This window comes from Hemitrygon akajei, chromosome 2 (assembly GCF_048418815.1).
Source record: "Hemitrygon akajei chromosome 2, sHemAka1.3, whole genome shotgun sequence".
NCBI lineage: Eukaryota > Metazoa > Chordata > Chondrichthyes > Myliobatiformes > Dasyatidae > Hemitrygon > Hemitrygon akajei.
In genome coordinates, this window is record NC_133125.1 from 21437789 (window position 1) to 21455047 (window position 17259).

The 17259-nt window shown below is 40.6% G+C and overlaps 1 protein-coding gene across 2 annotated transcripts in view; it reads right to left on the minus strand.

The window, feature by feature from the left end:
* Window positions 1–17259, minus strand: part of fbxl17 (F-box and leucine-rich repeat protein 17) — a 684991-nt gene that overhangs the window by 627739 nt on the left and 39993 nt on the right. For both annotated transcript variants that reach the window (XM_073068092.1, XM_073068101.1), the window contains exon 5: window positions 1901–2032. In XM_073068092.1, coding sequence (XP_072924193.1) covers window positions 1901–2032 — 132 coding nt within the window. The remainder of the gene's footprint in view (window positions 1–1900; window positions 2033–17259) is intronic.

Here is a 17259-nt window from a genome sequence, read left to right on the forward strand (position 1 = left end):
GCCTTTATTGGAAAGGGAGTTGGATTTAAGAAAGCAGACATTTTATTGGCTGTACAGGGGCTTGGCAAAGCCGCACCTGGAAAAAAAACGTTCACAGTTTGCTTCTCCTCACCTTAAAAAAGGATCAAGTCCAAAGGAGATACAAGGCTATGCCAGGGATAAAAGAGCTGTCCTATCAAGAGAAGCCTGACAGCTTGGGGCTGCATTCCTTGGAGCTTAGAAGAATGAGGGGTGATCCTACTCAAGTTTCCAATGGAGATGGCAAGGTAGATGTTGAGATATTTTCATCAGTGGGACAGACAATGGTAAGGGGACATAGCTACAAAATATGGGGCCAATTATTTAAAGATGACAAATGTGAAATTTATTTGACCAGTACTGAGTATCTCCCGCTTCCTACACCAAATACAGTAGAGGACAGATCTATAGATATACCCAAGGTCAAGACCGATAAATATTTGCAAGATCAAGATATTTGAAGAGCATTTGACATAAGCCATAATTACATCGAACAGTGGGCAAGTTGATCACCTATCCCTGTTCTTATTTTCTTGAGGATTTATTTCAAGTTTAACTTAACAGTACCTCACCTTCCACTCACTTCCACTGAAACTAGTCAGTGCTTAAAAGGGAAATTTAAATTGCAAAGATTGATGAATAGTTATTGAACAGGCTAACTTAATGAAACATCAACAAAGACAAAAAGTTATTCAATCTAAATCAGATAAGGGAATTCAATTTTACATTTAAGATAAAACTGAGATTTTTTTTCACAATTCTAATTCCAAAACCAAACCAGTTTGTACTTGGATAGCACTTCCATCCCTGCAGTTTATTTCACAAAATTTCACTGGACAATTGAACAGGTTTGATCAATTGAAACATTCAGGTTTCCAACACAAATCAAGAACACTTTCCCACTTGCTCTGACATATCATCCATTGCTTTCAGTTCTGATCATTTCAACGTCCACTTCACAAAATGATCCACACATAACATGATGACAGAACTTCATTTCTACAATCAATGGTAGTGGCCTCTGCCATCATGGGCAATTGTGCAAGAATCAATTATAATTGTAAGAACAATGTGAAGTATTAGACATCCTTGTGTTGATATTTGCAACACTGCTTCATGACCAGTCCAACCACTATGTCTTCAAGGATCAGTTTTGGTAATGGTATTGGTGATAGAAGTCACAACACAGAGAATGTAGTTTTGTGTTAATCTAGGAGGGTCTGAAGGTGCTTTGCATGAAGGAATAGTGATTATTAAAGAGAACAGTTTTTGGAAATCAGCCAAAGACATCGATGACAACATGATAATTTATCTGGCCCAGGGTCAGCAACCACTCCATTAATTTTGTTTCTCTTTCCACAGATGCTGCTTAGCCTGCTGAGTGCTCAGGATACAGATGATGAGGAAGGTGATTCATTATCAATAAAGTGAGGCTAGGAATGTTGACCTTGAAAACCATTCATGAACCAGACATGTGTATATGACAGAGGTTTCACTTTTAATTCTATGGACACTCATTTTTATTACTGTTAGTTTACTGATTTTAAATTCACAAAATATGATTAAGTGATGGTCAACCACAACATAAACAGAAATGAAAAAGGAACTGTCCTGTATGGAACATTACAATATTTCCTAAAATATGACTTTTCTATCAATTGTCAGAGCTTCCATTTCTAAAACTAGAATTGGGACATCAGTGAGTAAAAACAGTCTTTAACTACAACCATTCTTACCTAAGTGAAGGTTATTTCTGAATCAAAAATGCCAACTCTATATGTTGGCTAACAGCTACCACACTAAACCTAAAAACAATTCTCCTGAAGGTTTAGAAGTGGATGCTCTGATATTATCCTCAGCCACCCCAGAAATCTGAACATACCAGTTTGTTTTCCTGCATGTAGATTTTCTGCAATCTGGGACAGCCACGTGCCAATGCCATCATGCCTTCATCTGTGATCTTGTAACATTGACCAAAATGAATATCCAAGACTTCAGGACATTTCTCTCCCAGCTACAAGAAGTTAGAAAATTTATTTTTAATATTACAAATTTTTACCTAATGACATATGAATACTATATATTTTTCTTTGTAGTTCACACTTTTCAGTTAACCTATGTGGTTATTTAACTGCATGTAAATAATAATACAATAAATCCACAACTTTAAAAAGATCACATAACCATAAGCCAAAATAATATTTTATGTCAAAGTAATCACTTCCATGACTGTATTTAACCAATGTTAAGGAATATCACCATGGTGATTTTGGAAATACTCAAATCACAATGCCTGGCTCACTTTTCCTTCTATGTTATTTTTTTCAGATCAAATGAGAATTTTATTAAGTAGATTTTAATGATAACATAAACATGGTAACTTGACAAGTATCATTTATCTGTGTCATTTTAAGTTATGATACCATAGCACAGAAAGACTCTTCAGCTCACTATGCTATGCTTATTGACGCCAATCTAATGGGCTTGAACATATCTCTATATCCCTCTATAAACAACTGGATCTAACTTTATACAACAAACACACTGAAAGAACAATTAGGAATAACCCCTGGTACACCAGCACAACTTACAGACAACTAAGTGAAAAAAATAAATTTTACCAATTTTTGCATTATCTACCAACATCTTTGTTTTGCCCCTACAATGATTCAAAAAAAGTAAGGCGAGTTCCAAGCTCTTATGCAAAATAAACATCACCCTTTGTTTCCTGCAAATCGGATTACTTTGGCTCCAATTTGTACCTTAGATCCTCTTGGATTTTATTGCTTAGTGGGGCATTGTGAACAGCTTTACTGAACTCAGAAACACACCTCAGAAACTGAATTACGGTAAGTTAATCAGGCTTAACCTTCCCTTACACTCCAAACCACACTCTGTCATATTGGGGGGAAAAAAGTATGGTGAGTTCCAGGTTCTGCAAAACCCCTTTGATCACAAGTTTCTAGTCACAAAATATAAATCTGTACATTTTTGAAGATTTCTTCTCCCCTTTAGAATAGATCCCAATAACCTGCTCAACAAACTAACTGACCTGCAATTAATTAACGGATCCTTTTTGCCATCATTAAACAATAGTGTGGCGTTCACAGGTTCTTCAAAACCTCTGGCTGCACTCCAATGACAAGTGAGGATTGAAAAATGATGGTCAGGCCTTCATAATTTCCTCTATGCTCCTTTTAATGTGCTATTGTGTATTTCAGCTGGGCCTGGTAAATTATCCACTCTCAAAGACACCATATTCATTAACAATTCTTCATTAGACCATAAGACATAGGAGCAGAATTAGGCCATTCAACCCATCGAGTCTGCTCTGTTATTCCATCATGACTGATCCAGGATCCCACTCAACCTCATACACCTGCCTTCTCGACATATCCTTTGATGCCCTGACCAACCATGAAACTCTGCTTTAAACATACTCACGGACTTGGCCTCCACCACAGTCTATGGCACAGCATTCCACAGATTCACCACTCGGTGGCTAAAAAAATTCCTTCTTACCTCTGTTCTAAAAGGTCAACTCTTAATCTTGACATTGTGCCCTCTAGTTCTGGATATCCCCACCACAGGAAATATCTTCTCCACATCCACCCTATCTAGGCCTTTCAGCATTAGGTAGGTTTTAATGAGATTCTTACCCACCCCCACATTCTTCTAAATTCCAGTGAGTACAGGCCCAAGGCTGCCAAACATTCCTCATATGTCAACCCATTTGTGCCCAGATTCATCCTCATGAACCTCCTCTGGACTCTCTCCAAAGACAACACATCTTTTTTGAGATATGGGGCCCAAAACCGTTGACAATACTCCAAGTGCGGCCTGACTGGTGTCTTATAAAGCCTCAGAATTATCTCCTTGCTTTCATATTCTATTCCCTTTGAAATAAATGCCAACATTGCATCTGCTATCTTTACCACAGACTCAACCTGTAAATTAACCTTCTGAGAGTCGTGCATGAGGACTCCCAAGTCCCTCTGCACCTCTGATGTTTGTATTTTCTTACCACTTAGAGAATATTCTGCACTATTGTTCCTTTTACCAAAATGCATTATCATACATTTCCCAACACTGTATTCTATCTGTCACTTTTTTGCCCATTTTTCCAATTTGTTTAAGTCCTGCTGCAATCGCATTGCTTCCTCAACTGTCCCTATCTCTCCATCTATCTTATCATCTGCAAACTTTGCCATAAAGCCATCAATTCCATTATCTAAATCACTGACAAAGTGAAAAGTAGCAGTTCCAATACTAACCCACTAATCACAATCTCTGTGTTTATCACATTGTTATCTTATGCTCCAAGAGTTTGTGTAAATAATACACAAGAAAGAATACTTCAGCATTAGACCTATCAGAGCACTTTAGTTTGTCTTCATACCAAGTGGTCTATTGCATCAGATCCACATAAAGTTAATTATATCTGGTGAAGAAAATTCTCATGACTTTTAGCTTTATCATACAAGACTCAACTTCTGAAATGGTCACTACATCTTGTGTAGTGGTTAAACTGGCATGTAAATTTCACTTCTCAGTAATGGGTATGGTATCAAGCTATGGTGGTTTAAGGTTACCACAGTCAGGGCAAGCTGTGAGGATAAGCTCCCACTACCTACTAAATGCTCCCAATGGTGTACATCTCAAATAGCCTCTGACAACCAAGTCCAGCTCCTGGCCTTCACATGTGGCTTCACTACTATGTCCAGCGGAACTGACAGAAGTAGGTCATTGGCACCTTAAAACCAGATGATTTGGGCAAATAGGGTTCGCTAGATGTGGTTAGTTGTTCACCTAGAAGGAGAACTCTGATCTCAAACCTCCGCTGCCTTGCAGCTATAACCACTCATGGAGAAGGCTTCAGGAGTAAACCCAAAGGAAAACCATTGAGCTGGAGATCCTAAGGCAGTCCTACATTGAGTTCAACACTGACTGGCAACTACTGCAACACCACTGGTTCAAACTGTAAAGGTCTCTGTCGTTCCTTTGGATTCATCATCTGCGTGGAGAAGGGGAGCTGCCGTACAGGCAAATGTTTGCTTTTCATTTCGTATTGCCCTAGCTTGCATATCACATATACAGCTAGGACCCAATATACATTGTCAACCCCCACTAACAGAGAGCCTCATACACCAAGCTTGGAAAACCAACATCAGCAGTTTATTGAAACTAAAATAATGGTATGATGTATAGTTTATTTGATCAACTTTTTAGGAATTTTTAAAACATTTATAAGCAGTATACGATCAAACTTCAACATCATTAGCAAAAAAGATAACAATCAAACCTTGCATCCAGTGCTTGCTTAAAGATGAGATGTAATGAAATTCCCACTGTTCCCACTGATTACAAGGGGGTCTATAATACAGCACCTCTACACGGAAGGATCACTCTGGTGGGGCTGTATTACAGATTCCCCCCCCCCCCCCACCCCAGCATAGACAGTGGGAACTTGGAGCAGGTGCCTATATAATTTGCTCAAAGTTGTAAAAATAATCAGGTGGTATTAGTGGGAGATTTTAATTTCCCTAGCATTAACTGGGCCACCCAGAGAGGTAAGGGCCTGGATGAGGTGGAATTTCCGAAAAGTATGCAGGAAAGTTGCCTGAGTCAATAATATAGAGAGTGCAATACTGGACTTCCTCCTAGGGAACGAGGCTGGGCAGGTAACTGAAGTGGCAGTCAGGGAGCACCATCTTGGTTCTCGTGACCATAACTCTAATAGTTTTCAGATTAGAGTGAGATATTCAGAGTTCGGGACAGCTGTTCCTGTTAGGTTGAAAGGAAAAGCTGCCAAGTTCAGGGAATTCTGGCTGACAAGAGATATTGAGCTCTGGACAGGAAAAAGGAGAAAACCTACATTAGGTTTCAGTGGTCATAGAATAACGCTCCCTCAATGGCAGAAAAAAAGATCAAGTATACATTTAACAGGGAAATCAGGAGGGCAAAGAGATGGTATGAAATGGATCTGTCAGGTAAGGTTAATGAAGATCCTTAGAGGTTCTTTAACTATATTAAAGGTAACAGAATGGCTCGGGAGAGATCCCCTTAGAAACCAGCATCTCAAGCCATTGGGGATGAGTGAAGTTTTTAACGAATGTTTCTCCTTGATGTTTACTGAAAAGATCATGGTTGTTCAACAGATGAGGGAAAACAAGCAAAAATGGAGTGAATGACATTCATATTACCAAGGAGAAGGTATTTGCAGCCGTACAGCTGGATAAATTAAGATAAAAAGGTGACCCAACCCTGGGCCTGACCGAGCACATCCTCAGACTTTGTGGGAGGCTGGAGAAGAAGTTGAAAAAGGCCTTGCAGAGATATTTGCTTCATAGATACAACACTTACCACTCTTCAGGAACTTCACTAGTTGCTAATGTTGTTCCATTGTTTAAGGGTAGCAAGGATAACTCAGAGAGCTACAGGCAAGTCAGCCTAACATCAGTGGTGGGGAGGGTACTGGAGGGAATTCTGAGGGACAGGATCTGCAGGCACTTGGACAGACAAAGTCTAATTAGGAGGAGACAGTACAGCATTGCGTATGGAAAGTTGTGTTTGACAAATCTTCTTAGAGATTCAGAATCAGGTTCATTATCAGAAGCATGTGTCATGAAAAACGCTAACTTTAACAAATTAACAAACTTTATTAATTTTAAACACAAAGTGCACTGCAGATGCTGTGGTCAAATCAAGACGTACAAACAATCTGGATGAACTCAGCAGGTCGGGCAGCATCCGTTGAAAGATGCAGTCAACATTTCGGATTGAGACCCTTCGTCAGGAATTAATTTTAAAGAGGTAACAAAAAGGGTAGATGAGGGTACAGTATATTTGATCTTGAGCAAGTCCTGAAACAAGGTCCTACATGGAAGGCTGGTTATGTCCTATAGAATCCAGGGATAGCTGGTTAGGTAGATTCAAAATTAGCCTTGAGGGAGGAAGCAGAGGATGGTATTTGGGGGTTATTTCTCAGAATAGAGGCCAGTGACTAGTGCCTCAGGGGTCGAAGTTGGGACCTTTGTAATTTGTTAGTTATCAAAATGATTTGGTTACAAATGCAATCAGCTTGTGGCTGACATGAAATTAACTCCTCTTAAGGAGTTATAGATTATGGGCCAAACTCGATCAGTTAGGTAAGCAGGCTGAGGAGCAGCAAATGTATTTAAATACAGATAAGTGTAAGATGATGCATTTTACAAAGTCAAACTTATACTATCAATGGTGGGTCACTAGAAAATGTAATGGAATCCCAGGCCTTAGGAGTACAAGTTCATTGAATGTAGCTTCACAGGTGGACAGTGATGAGAAAAAAAGCATTTTGCACACAGGTTTCATCAGTCAGGGCAGTGAATATAGGACATGGGACATTATGCTGCAGTTCTGTAAGTCGTTAGTAAAGTTGCATTTCAGCTACTGCGTACATTTTTTGTCACCCTACTATAGGAAAGACATGGTTAAACTAGAAAGAGTGCAGAGAAGATTTCTGAGATGTTCCCAGGATGAGAAGGCCTGAGTTACAGCGAGAGGCTGGCCAGGCTAATTCTTTATTCCTTCAGACACAGAACAACCTTATAAAAGTGTTTAAAATTATGAGTGGCACAGAGAAGGTGGATGGTATCTATCTTTTCCCCAGGACAAGGTAGTTCAAATGAAGCAGCACAGATTTAGGGTGAGGGGGGAAAAAACTTTAAAGGGACCTGAGGGTCACAGTTCCCACTTAGAAGCAGGTAAGTACATAGAATAAGTTGTCAGAGGAAGTGGTTGAGGCAAGAAAACATTGTATGATTTAAGAAGTATTTAGATAGGTATATGCATGAACAAAACATAGGGAGATATGGGCCAAATGAAGGAAATTGGTTGACATGTACTTATTGGGTCAAAGGGCCTATATCCATGCTATATTGCTTTCTAATTAATTTATTGATGGATACTGATTATAAGGGCTTGAAGATTAACAGAAACACAATTAGAATGCAACTGAATTCTTGCTGTTTCAAAAGAAAGATTTATTTCCCGTTTTAATTGGTATTTGTTATATATATATATCAGATTTATTCATTGAAAATCATGTCCTTTAACTATACAGCCAATACAATCGTTAAAAGTAACATTTCAAGCAAGTGCATAAATGTTAATAATTTTGAATTATATTCTTTATTTATTTGAAAATTAACGCAGCCTTAATTCAGAAACAGCCAGGCTCATTTACCATTTTTTCAGTTCTTTATTGTGACTTCTGAAGCAAATCAAAACACAATGTATCAACTTATTTTAGAATGTTTTCTACAAATTGACTGTGCAAATAAAAACAAACAGTATTCCAGAGAAACAAAAATAAAGCACAAGAACCCAAAGTCCTTGGATTCACATCTTAACAAAATGGAGTATGAAAACTCAGGTTACACTATACATTTCCAGTCAAACATATCCAAAAATACTTTATATCCAGTTGAAAGTAACAAGACAAATACTACCAAGAAATTTATTCTTGATGATGCTGTCACCTGCAAGACAATACCTTAGAAAAAGTCACCACCTTGTGATATTACAATTAGAATTGGTAATCTCAGAAGACAACAAAAAACGTAAGGTCACATAAGAAATGCCAGTTCATATACTTTGGGAAGAAGACTAGAAAAACAGATAAATTAAATGGTCTGAGACAATTGAATACTAGCATTCAGAGAACTTTGTGTCTGATATATCAAAAAGTAGAAAGTTAGCAAGTACAGCCAGTATTCAGAAAGCTGAATCAATTCTGGCCTTCACTTTAAGGGTAAGAATACTGAAGTTAGACTTGCAGTATAGTATACTATTTTGGTGTCCTTACTTGAGGAATTATATACTTGACATAGACAATAACAGATTCTAAAGGGGTTAATTTATGAGAAGAACCAGGAAAACATCAGCCATACAAACTGAAATTTTGAAGAAAGGAATGCAACATTAAGGTGCCGAGCTGCAGTTGTAATTACATTCTTTGCAATGTCTTTGGGAACTGAGGGGGATTATGTGAGGCAGTTAGGTATAAGAGTAGGGTTTAGGGATGGGGAGGAGGCAGAGATCAAGCCAAAATCTAGGCCTTTACTCTGTTTTCAAAGGCCAGCAACATTGAAATGTAACAAAGGACATCTGCGGATGTTGAGCTAGCAAGTGCTGTGGACGAGAGCCAGCAAGGCCGAAAGCTGGTGGCTCTTGGGATTGGATGTCTGTACACACAGGAGGTATGAGGGTACAACTCCCTAGACACGCAAGTAGGCGGGTCTAGAGTTCAAAGCCAGGGACCATCGAGGCATGCAAATCTGTTAATCCGAAGATTGAGGCCTAGTGTTCAGGATCCTACAACCAGCTAACCCCGGCATCGCTATGTTGGTGCTGGATTGTGTGGCAACACTTGCAGCTGCCCCCAGCTCATCCTTAGTTTGTGTTGACTGTTAACAAAAATGAAGCAGTCCATTGCATGTTTCACTGTACATGTTGAATTGAATTAAATTGACTTTACTTACATCCTTCACATATGAGTAAAAATCTTTACGTTTCTGTCTAAATGTGCAATTTATAGTAATCTTTAATAAATAGTATGTACAACAGGACAGTCAATATAACATGGAAATACATTTGTATCAGCGTGAATTAATCAGTCTGATGGCCTGGTGGAAGAAGATGTCCCGGAGCCCATTGGTCCTGGCTTTTATGCTGAGGTAACGTTTCCTGGATGGTTGCAGCTGTAATAGATTGTGGTTGGGGTCCGCAATGATTCTACAGGCCCTTTTTTCACACTGGTCTTTGTAAATGTCCTGAATAGTGAGAAGTCTACATCTACTGATGTGCTGGGCTATCCACTCCACGATCTGCAGAGTCCTGCGATTCAGAGAAGTACATTTCCCATAACAGGCAGTGATGCAGCCAGTCAGGATGCTCTCAATTGTGCCGCTGTAGAAAGTTCGTAGGATCTGGGAGCCCATACCAAACTTCTTCAACCATCTGAGGTGAAAGAGCTGCTGTTGTGCCTTTTTCACCACATGGCTGTATGTACAGACCACATGAGATCCTTGATGATGTAGAAACATAGAAAATAGGTGCAGGAGTAGGCCATTAGGCCATTCGGCCCTTCGAGCCTGCAATGCCATTCAGTATGATCATGGCTGATCATCCAACTCAGAACCCTGCACCTGCTTTCTCTCCATACCCCCTGATCCCTATAGCCACAAGGGCCATATCTAACTTCCTCTTAAATATAGCCAATGAACTGGCCTCAACTGTTTCCTGTGGCAGAGAATTTCACAGATTCACCACTCTCTGTGTGAAGAAGTTTTTCCTCATCTCGGTCCTAAAAGGCTCCCCCTTTATCCTTAAACTGTGACCCCTCGTTCTGGACTTCCCCAACATCGAAAACAATCTTCCTGCATCTAACCTGTCCAATCCCTTTAGAATTTTATACGTTTCAATAAGATCCCCCCTCAATCTTCAATCTTCCAGTGAGTATAAGCCTAGTCGATCCAGTCTTTCTTCATATGAAAGTCCTGCCATCCCAGGAATCAATCTGGTGAACCTTCTCTGTACTCCCTCTATGGCAAGAATGTCTTTCCTCAGATTAGGGGACCAAAACTGCACACAATATTCTAGGTGCAGTCTCACCAAGGCCTTGTACAACTGCAGTAGAACCTCCCTGCTCCTGTACTCAAATCCTTTTGCTATGAATGCCAACATACCATTTGCCTTTTTCACTGCCTGCTGTACCTGCATGCCCACCTTCAAAGACTGGTGTACAATGACACCCAGGTCTCGTTGCATCTCCCCTTTTCCTAATCGGCCACCGTTCAGATAATAATCTGTTTTCCTGTTCTTGCAACCAAAGTGGATAACCTCACATTTATCCACATTAAATTGCATCTGCCATGAATTTGCCCACTCACCTAACCTATCCAAGTCACCCTGCATTCTCTTAGCATCCTCCTCACAGCTAACACTGCCGCCCAGCTTCGTGTCATCCGCAAACTTGGAGATGCTGCATTTAATTCCCTTGTCTAAATCATCAATATATATTGTAAACAACTGGGGTCCCAGCACTGAGCCTTGTGGTACCCCACTAGTCACTGCCTGCAATTCTGAAAAGGTCCCGTTTACTCCCACTCTTTGCTTCCTGTTTGCCAACCAATTCTCTATCCACATCAATACCATACCCCCAATACCGTGTGCTTTAAGTTTGCACACTAATCTCCTGTGTGGGACCTTGTCAAAAGCCTTTTGAAAATCTAAATATACCACATCCACTGGCTCTCCCCTATCCACTCTACTAGTTACATCTTCAAAAAAGTCTTTAGGATTCGTCAGACATGATTTTCCTTTCACAAATCCATGCTGACTTTGTCCAATGATGTGTACGCTGAGGAACTTAAAACTGTTCGCCCTCTCAACCCCAGATCCATTGATGTCTATACGAGTTAGCCTGTCTCCATTCCTCCTGTAGTCCACAACCAGCTCCTTTGTTTTCGCAACATTGAGGGAGACTTCTTCTCTGTTGGCTGCCTCGTTATTATTTGAGATAAGGCAAATCAATGTAGTGTCGTCAGCAAATTTAATTAGCAGATTGGAACTATGAATGGCGACACAGTCATGGGTATACAGAGAGCATTGGAGGGGGCTTAACCCTGAGTGGCACCTATGTTGAGGGTCAGAGGGGTAGAGGTAAGGCAGCCCACTCTTACCATCTGCCAGTGATCTGACAGGAAGTCCTGGATCCTGCTACTCAAGGCAGGGTGAAGGCAGAGGTCTCTGAGCTTTTTGTCAAGCCTGGAGGGAATTATGGTGTTCAACAATTAACTGTGGTAAATAAGTGAATCTCAATCTGAAACACAAAAGATCCTGGGAAGGCTGAATACCATAAATGCTGAGAGGATGTTTCTTCTGATAGGGGTAACTGGAAATACAGGCAATGAGGGATCACTCACGAGAAAGTGACACAGTGATGCAGTTTGTGCTTCCTCAGAGCTCCAGCGCAGGCGTTTGACCCTAAACTACGGGGTTGTCAGTGTGTGCTTGCACGTTCTCCCAGGAATGAGTGTGTTTCCTTCAGTGATCCAGTTGGCAAATTGGTTTATTATTGCCATGTGGACTGAGGTACAGTGAAAAACTATTTCACATGCCATCGTTACAAATCATTTCATTGTAACAAGTTTCTGAAGAAGTAAAAGGAAAAACAACAGCAGAGTGCAAAATAAAGCAATACAGTCACAGAAAAAGTGCAATGCAGACTGACAATAAAATCCAAGGCTGTGAAGTTAAGACTCCATCTTATCATACCAAGGGACCATTCAATAGTCTTACATCAATGGGACAGCAACAATACTTGAGCTGATGGTACATGGAGGTTCCTTTCACAATTCAAAGATGTGGGAAGGTAGTTTATTTAGCCACTGTAAATTGACCCTATTGAGCAGATGAGTAATAGAATCTTCAGGAGTGTAGAGGAAGAGGTTAACGGGCACACTGACGGGAAGATGTTGATAAAAAATAAAATGTGATTGTGTAGGCTCAGTGTAAAATAGGAGTAGATGATTCACACAGACACAGTGGGCTAAAGGGCCTGTTTGCATGCTGGATCTATTACTTCACTATGAAATAGCAGCAGGAGCTTATATGAGGCTCATAGGAGGCTCTACAATGAATCAACCTATAGCTAGGGAAGTGACTGTTGTGACCACTTACTTTTTTATTCTTTCTACTTCTCTTCTAATATTTATATCTGTGCACTTGTAATACTGTGACACTGTAATTTCCTTTGGGATCAATAAAGTATTTATCTATGGTCCACTGTTGGTCCTATTATGTCCTGGTTAACTGTTGCAATGCAGTGCATTTAATAGATCATTCACAATCCAGAGGCAGTGACCATTTAGTATGCTGAATGAGGAGTTTTGCACTGAATGCTTTGCAGCTTCTGAAACATGTTGTAGTTGAACTCATCCAGACAAGTACAAGGTATTCCTTCACATTCCTGACTTGTGCCTTGTATTCATTTCCCATTGAATTATGAAGTCTCTTTGACGCTACATTCAGTGAAATGACACAGAACACTGATTATAAGGGTGGCAGGAAAAGAACTGATCACCAGTTTCAAAAGAAATTTTTCCTGAGAAAATTTACAGTTGGTTAAAAAAAATTACAGTTTTTTAAAGTTTGTTCAAAGCACTGTCATGAATTCAGTGAGTTTAAGAGCTTTGCCATTATGTCACAAGAAATCTCAGATTGTGCAATGTTATTTTAACCTAACCTTGAAAACTTAACTTTTTTTTATTGTGTTGGACTGAGTGTAATGAGGTCAGAAGACAAGTCATTATATCATAATAAAAACTAAGAATAAAGATACAACAACCAAGAAAAAAAAATCAGCAGATGCTGGAAATCCAAGCAACACACACAAAATTCTGGAGGAACTCGGCAGGCCAGGCAGCATCTATGGAAAAGAGTACAGTTGATGTTTCAGGCAGAGATATACCAGATATTCACCACCATCTACAAAGTAGTTCCTATGGACTTCACTCAAAGCTCTGTGGTTAAGAAACCATACGGTGCATTGGCCTTCATCAATCGTGGATTTAAGTTCAGGAGCCGAAGGTAATATTGCAGCTATATAGGACCCTGGTCAGTCCCCACTTGGAGTACTGTGCTCAGTTCTGGTTCCCTCACTATAGGAAGGATGTGGAAACGATAGCAAAGGTGCAAAGGAGATTTACAAGGATGCTGCCTGGATTGGGGAGCATGCTTTATGAGAACAGGTTGAGTGAACTCAGCCTTTTCTCCTTGGAGTGACAGAGGATGAGAGGTGACCTGATAGAGGTGTACAAGAGGATGAGAGGCATTGATTGTGCGGATAGTCAGAGGCTTTTTCCCAGGGCTGAAATGGCTAACACGAGAGGGCACAGCTTTAAGGTGCTTAGAAGCAGGTACAGAGGAGATGTCAGGGGTAAGTCCTTTTTACGCAGAGTGGTGAGTGCGTGGAATGGGCTGCCGGCAATGGTGGTGAGGCGGATACAATAGGGTCTTTTAAGAGACTCCTGGACAGGTATATGGAGCTCAGAAAAATAGAGGGCTATGGGTAACCCTAGGTAATTTCTGAGGTAGGGACATGTTCGGCGCAGCTGTGTGGGCCGAAGGGCCTATATTGTGCTGTAGGTTTTTTATGTTTCTATGAGCTAACAGTTTTTAAGTTCAAAGTAAATTTATTATCAAAGTGCACATCACCACATACTACCCTGAGATTCATTTACTTGTTGGCATTCACAGTAGAACAAAGAAATGTAACAAAATTAATGGAAAAATTACACATAAAAACTGACCAACAATCAATGACAGACTGAACAAATAAAAAAAGATAATAGTAAATAAATAAGACTGAGAAATAAGCTGTAGAGTCCTTGAAAATGAGTTCATAGGTTGTGGAATCAGTTCAATGTTGAGGTGAGTAAAGTTATCCACACTGGTCCAGAGCGTGATGGCTGTAGGATAATAACTGTTCCTGAACCTGGTAATATGGAACTGAAGACTTTTGTTTTTCCTTCCCAATGGCAGCAGTGAGAAGAGAGCATGGCATGGATGGTGGAGGTCCTTAACTATGGATGTTCTTTCCTCTTGGCAGCGCTCCTTGTATGGTGCTCGATGGTAGAGAGGGCCTTTCCATGATGGGCTGTATCCACTACTTTTTGTGGGCTTTTCCATTCTTGGGCATTGGTGTTTCCATACCAAGCCTTAATGCAAACAGTCAGGTTACAAAAATCCTGTTTTTTTAAATTCACTAATTGAGGTCTCTAAGAATTCTATGTGTTCAGTTGCTCAATTAATTACTATTGTTGCACACCTATCACTAAAAAAAATGACTTAAAGCTCAAAGTAAGATTTATTATCAGAGTACATACATGTCACCACATACAACCAAGATTCTTTTTCCTGCAGGCATACTTAGCAAATCTATAAAACAGTAACTGTAAACAGGATCAATGAACAACAAACTGTACAAATGCAAATATAAAGAACTAGTAATAAATAACAAGCATGAAATATCAAGATAAAGAGTCCTTAAAGTGAGACTATCTGTTGCGGGAACACCAGAAATAGAATGAGTGCAGTTATCCTCTTTTGTTCAAGAGCCTGATGGTTCAGGGGTAGTTCATGAACCTGGTGGTGAGTCCTAAGGTGCTTTACCTTCTATCTGATGGCAACAGTGAAAAAGGAGCATGGCCTGGGTGGTGAGGATCTTTGATGACGGATGCTGCTTTGCTACGGCAACATTTCATGTAGATGTGCTCAATGGTACGGAGGATTTTGCCTGTGATGTATTGGGCTGAATCCATTACCTTTTGTAGGATTTTCCACTCAAAGGCATTGGTGCTTCCATACCAGGCTGTAATGTAGCCAGACAGCAAGAAGTTCGCTAAGGTTTTTGATGACATTCTGAATCTCCGCAGTCTCATAAGGAAGGAGAGGCGCTGCTGTGCTTTCTTTGCAATTATATTTATATGCTGGGTCCAGGACAGGCCTTCTGAGATAGTGACACCTAGGAATTTAAAGTTACTGACCCTCTCCTCCTCTGATGATTACTGGCTCATGGCCCTCTGGTTTCCCTCTCTTGAAGTCTACTACCAGTTCCTTGGTCTTATTGAACCAAATTTTCAATCTCTCCCCTGTATGCTGATTCATCACCACCTTTGATACTGCCCACAACAGTGGTGTCATCAATGAACTTGTATATGGTGTTGGAACTGTACTGAGCCACACAGTCATAGGTGTAAAGCGAGTAGAGCAGGGGGCTAAGCACACATCCCTGTGGTGCTCCTGTACTAGTACAGACTGTGGAGGAGTTGTTTTTGCCATTCTGAACTGGTAGGGTCTACAAGTGAGGAGATTCAGGATCCAATTACACAAGGGGGCATTGAAGCTCAGGTCTTGGAGCTTACTGATTAGTTTTGAGGGGATGATGGTGTTAAATGTTGAGCTTAATTGATAAAGACCATTCTGGTGTATGCATCTTTGTTGTCCAGATGTTACAGGGTTGTGTGAAAAGCCAATGAGATGGCATCTGCTGTGGATCTGTTGCTTCGGAAGGAAACTGGAGCTGATCCATCACCACTCAGGCAGGAGCTGATATGCTTCAACACCAGCCTCTCAAAACATTTATCACTGTGGATATAAGTGGCACTGGGTGATAGTCATTGAGGCAGATATTGGGCATTGGTATGATTGAAGCCTGCTTGAAGCAGGTGGGTACAACCTACTGCCTGAGCGAGAGGTTGAAGACATCCGTGAGCACACCAGCCAGTTGGTCAGCATAGGTCTTCAGTACTCAGCCAGGCAATCCGTCTGGACAAGATACTTTCCTTGGATTCATTCTCTTGAAGGCAGCCCATGGGTCACCTTCAGATATTGAAACCAAAGGATCATCGGGAGACATGGGGATGTGTGATGGTTTTTCCTTGTTCTGGTGGTCAAAGCAAGCATAGAAGGCATTGAGCTCATCTGGAAGCAAAGCTCTGCTGTCCCCAATGTCACAAGATTTAACTTTGTAGGAGGTTATGACATTCAAAGCCTGCTACAGCTGTCAAGCATCCCATGTTGATTCCAGTCCAGTCCAGAATCTTCACTGCCATGAGATGGATTTCCAGAGATCATACCTGTACCTCACACAGCATTTTTGATCTCCAGGATTGAGCGCCTCTGATCAGAGAATAGCTCTCAGCAAATTCCGGATTTCAAGTTTCATCCAGGGTTTTGGATTGGGGGAAACCCTAAACGATTTCATGGGGCACACTCATCCACAGCTGTTTTAATGAAGTCTGTTATGACCCTGGTGTAGACATTCAGGTCTTTAGATGAGTTCCTGAACACAGCTCAGTCCACTGACTCAAGGTAATCCTATAACCATTCCTCTGCCTCATACATCCACCTCTTAGTTGTCTTGATCTCTGGAGCCTTGTTTTTTAGGCTCTGTCTGTCTGCTGATAGTAGTAGTACAGCCAAATGATTCAATTTGCCGAAATGTGATCACAGAAAGGAATAATGGGCATTCCTTACCATAGTGTAGCAGTTGTCTAGTGTGTTGGGACCTCTGGTGTAATAGGTTACATGCTGGTGATAATTGGGCAGGGTTTTCTTCAAACAGGCCAGGTTAAAGTATAATTTAAACAATAATTTGAAATGCATCGGGATGGGCTGTTTCTTGTTTGAAGACAA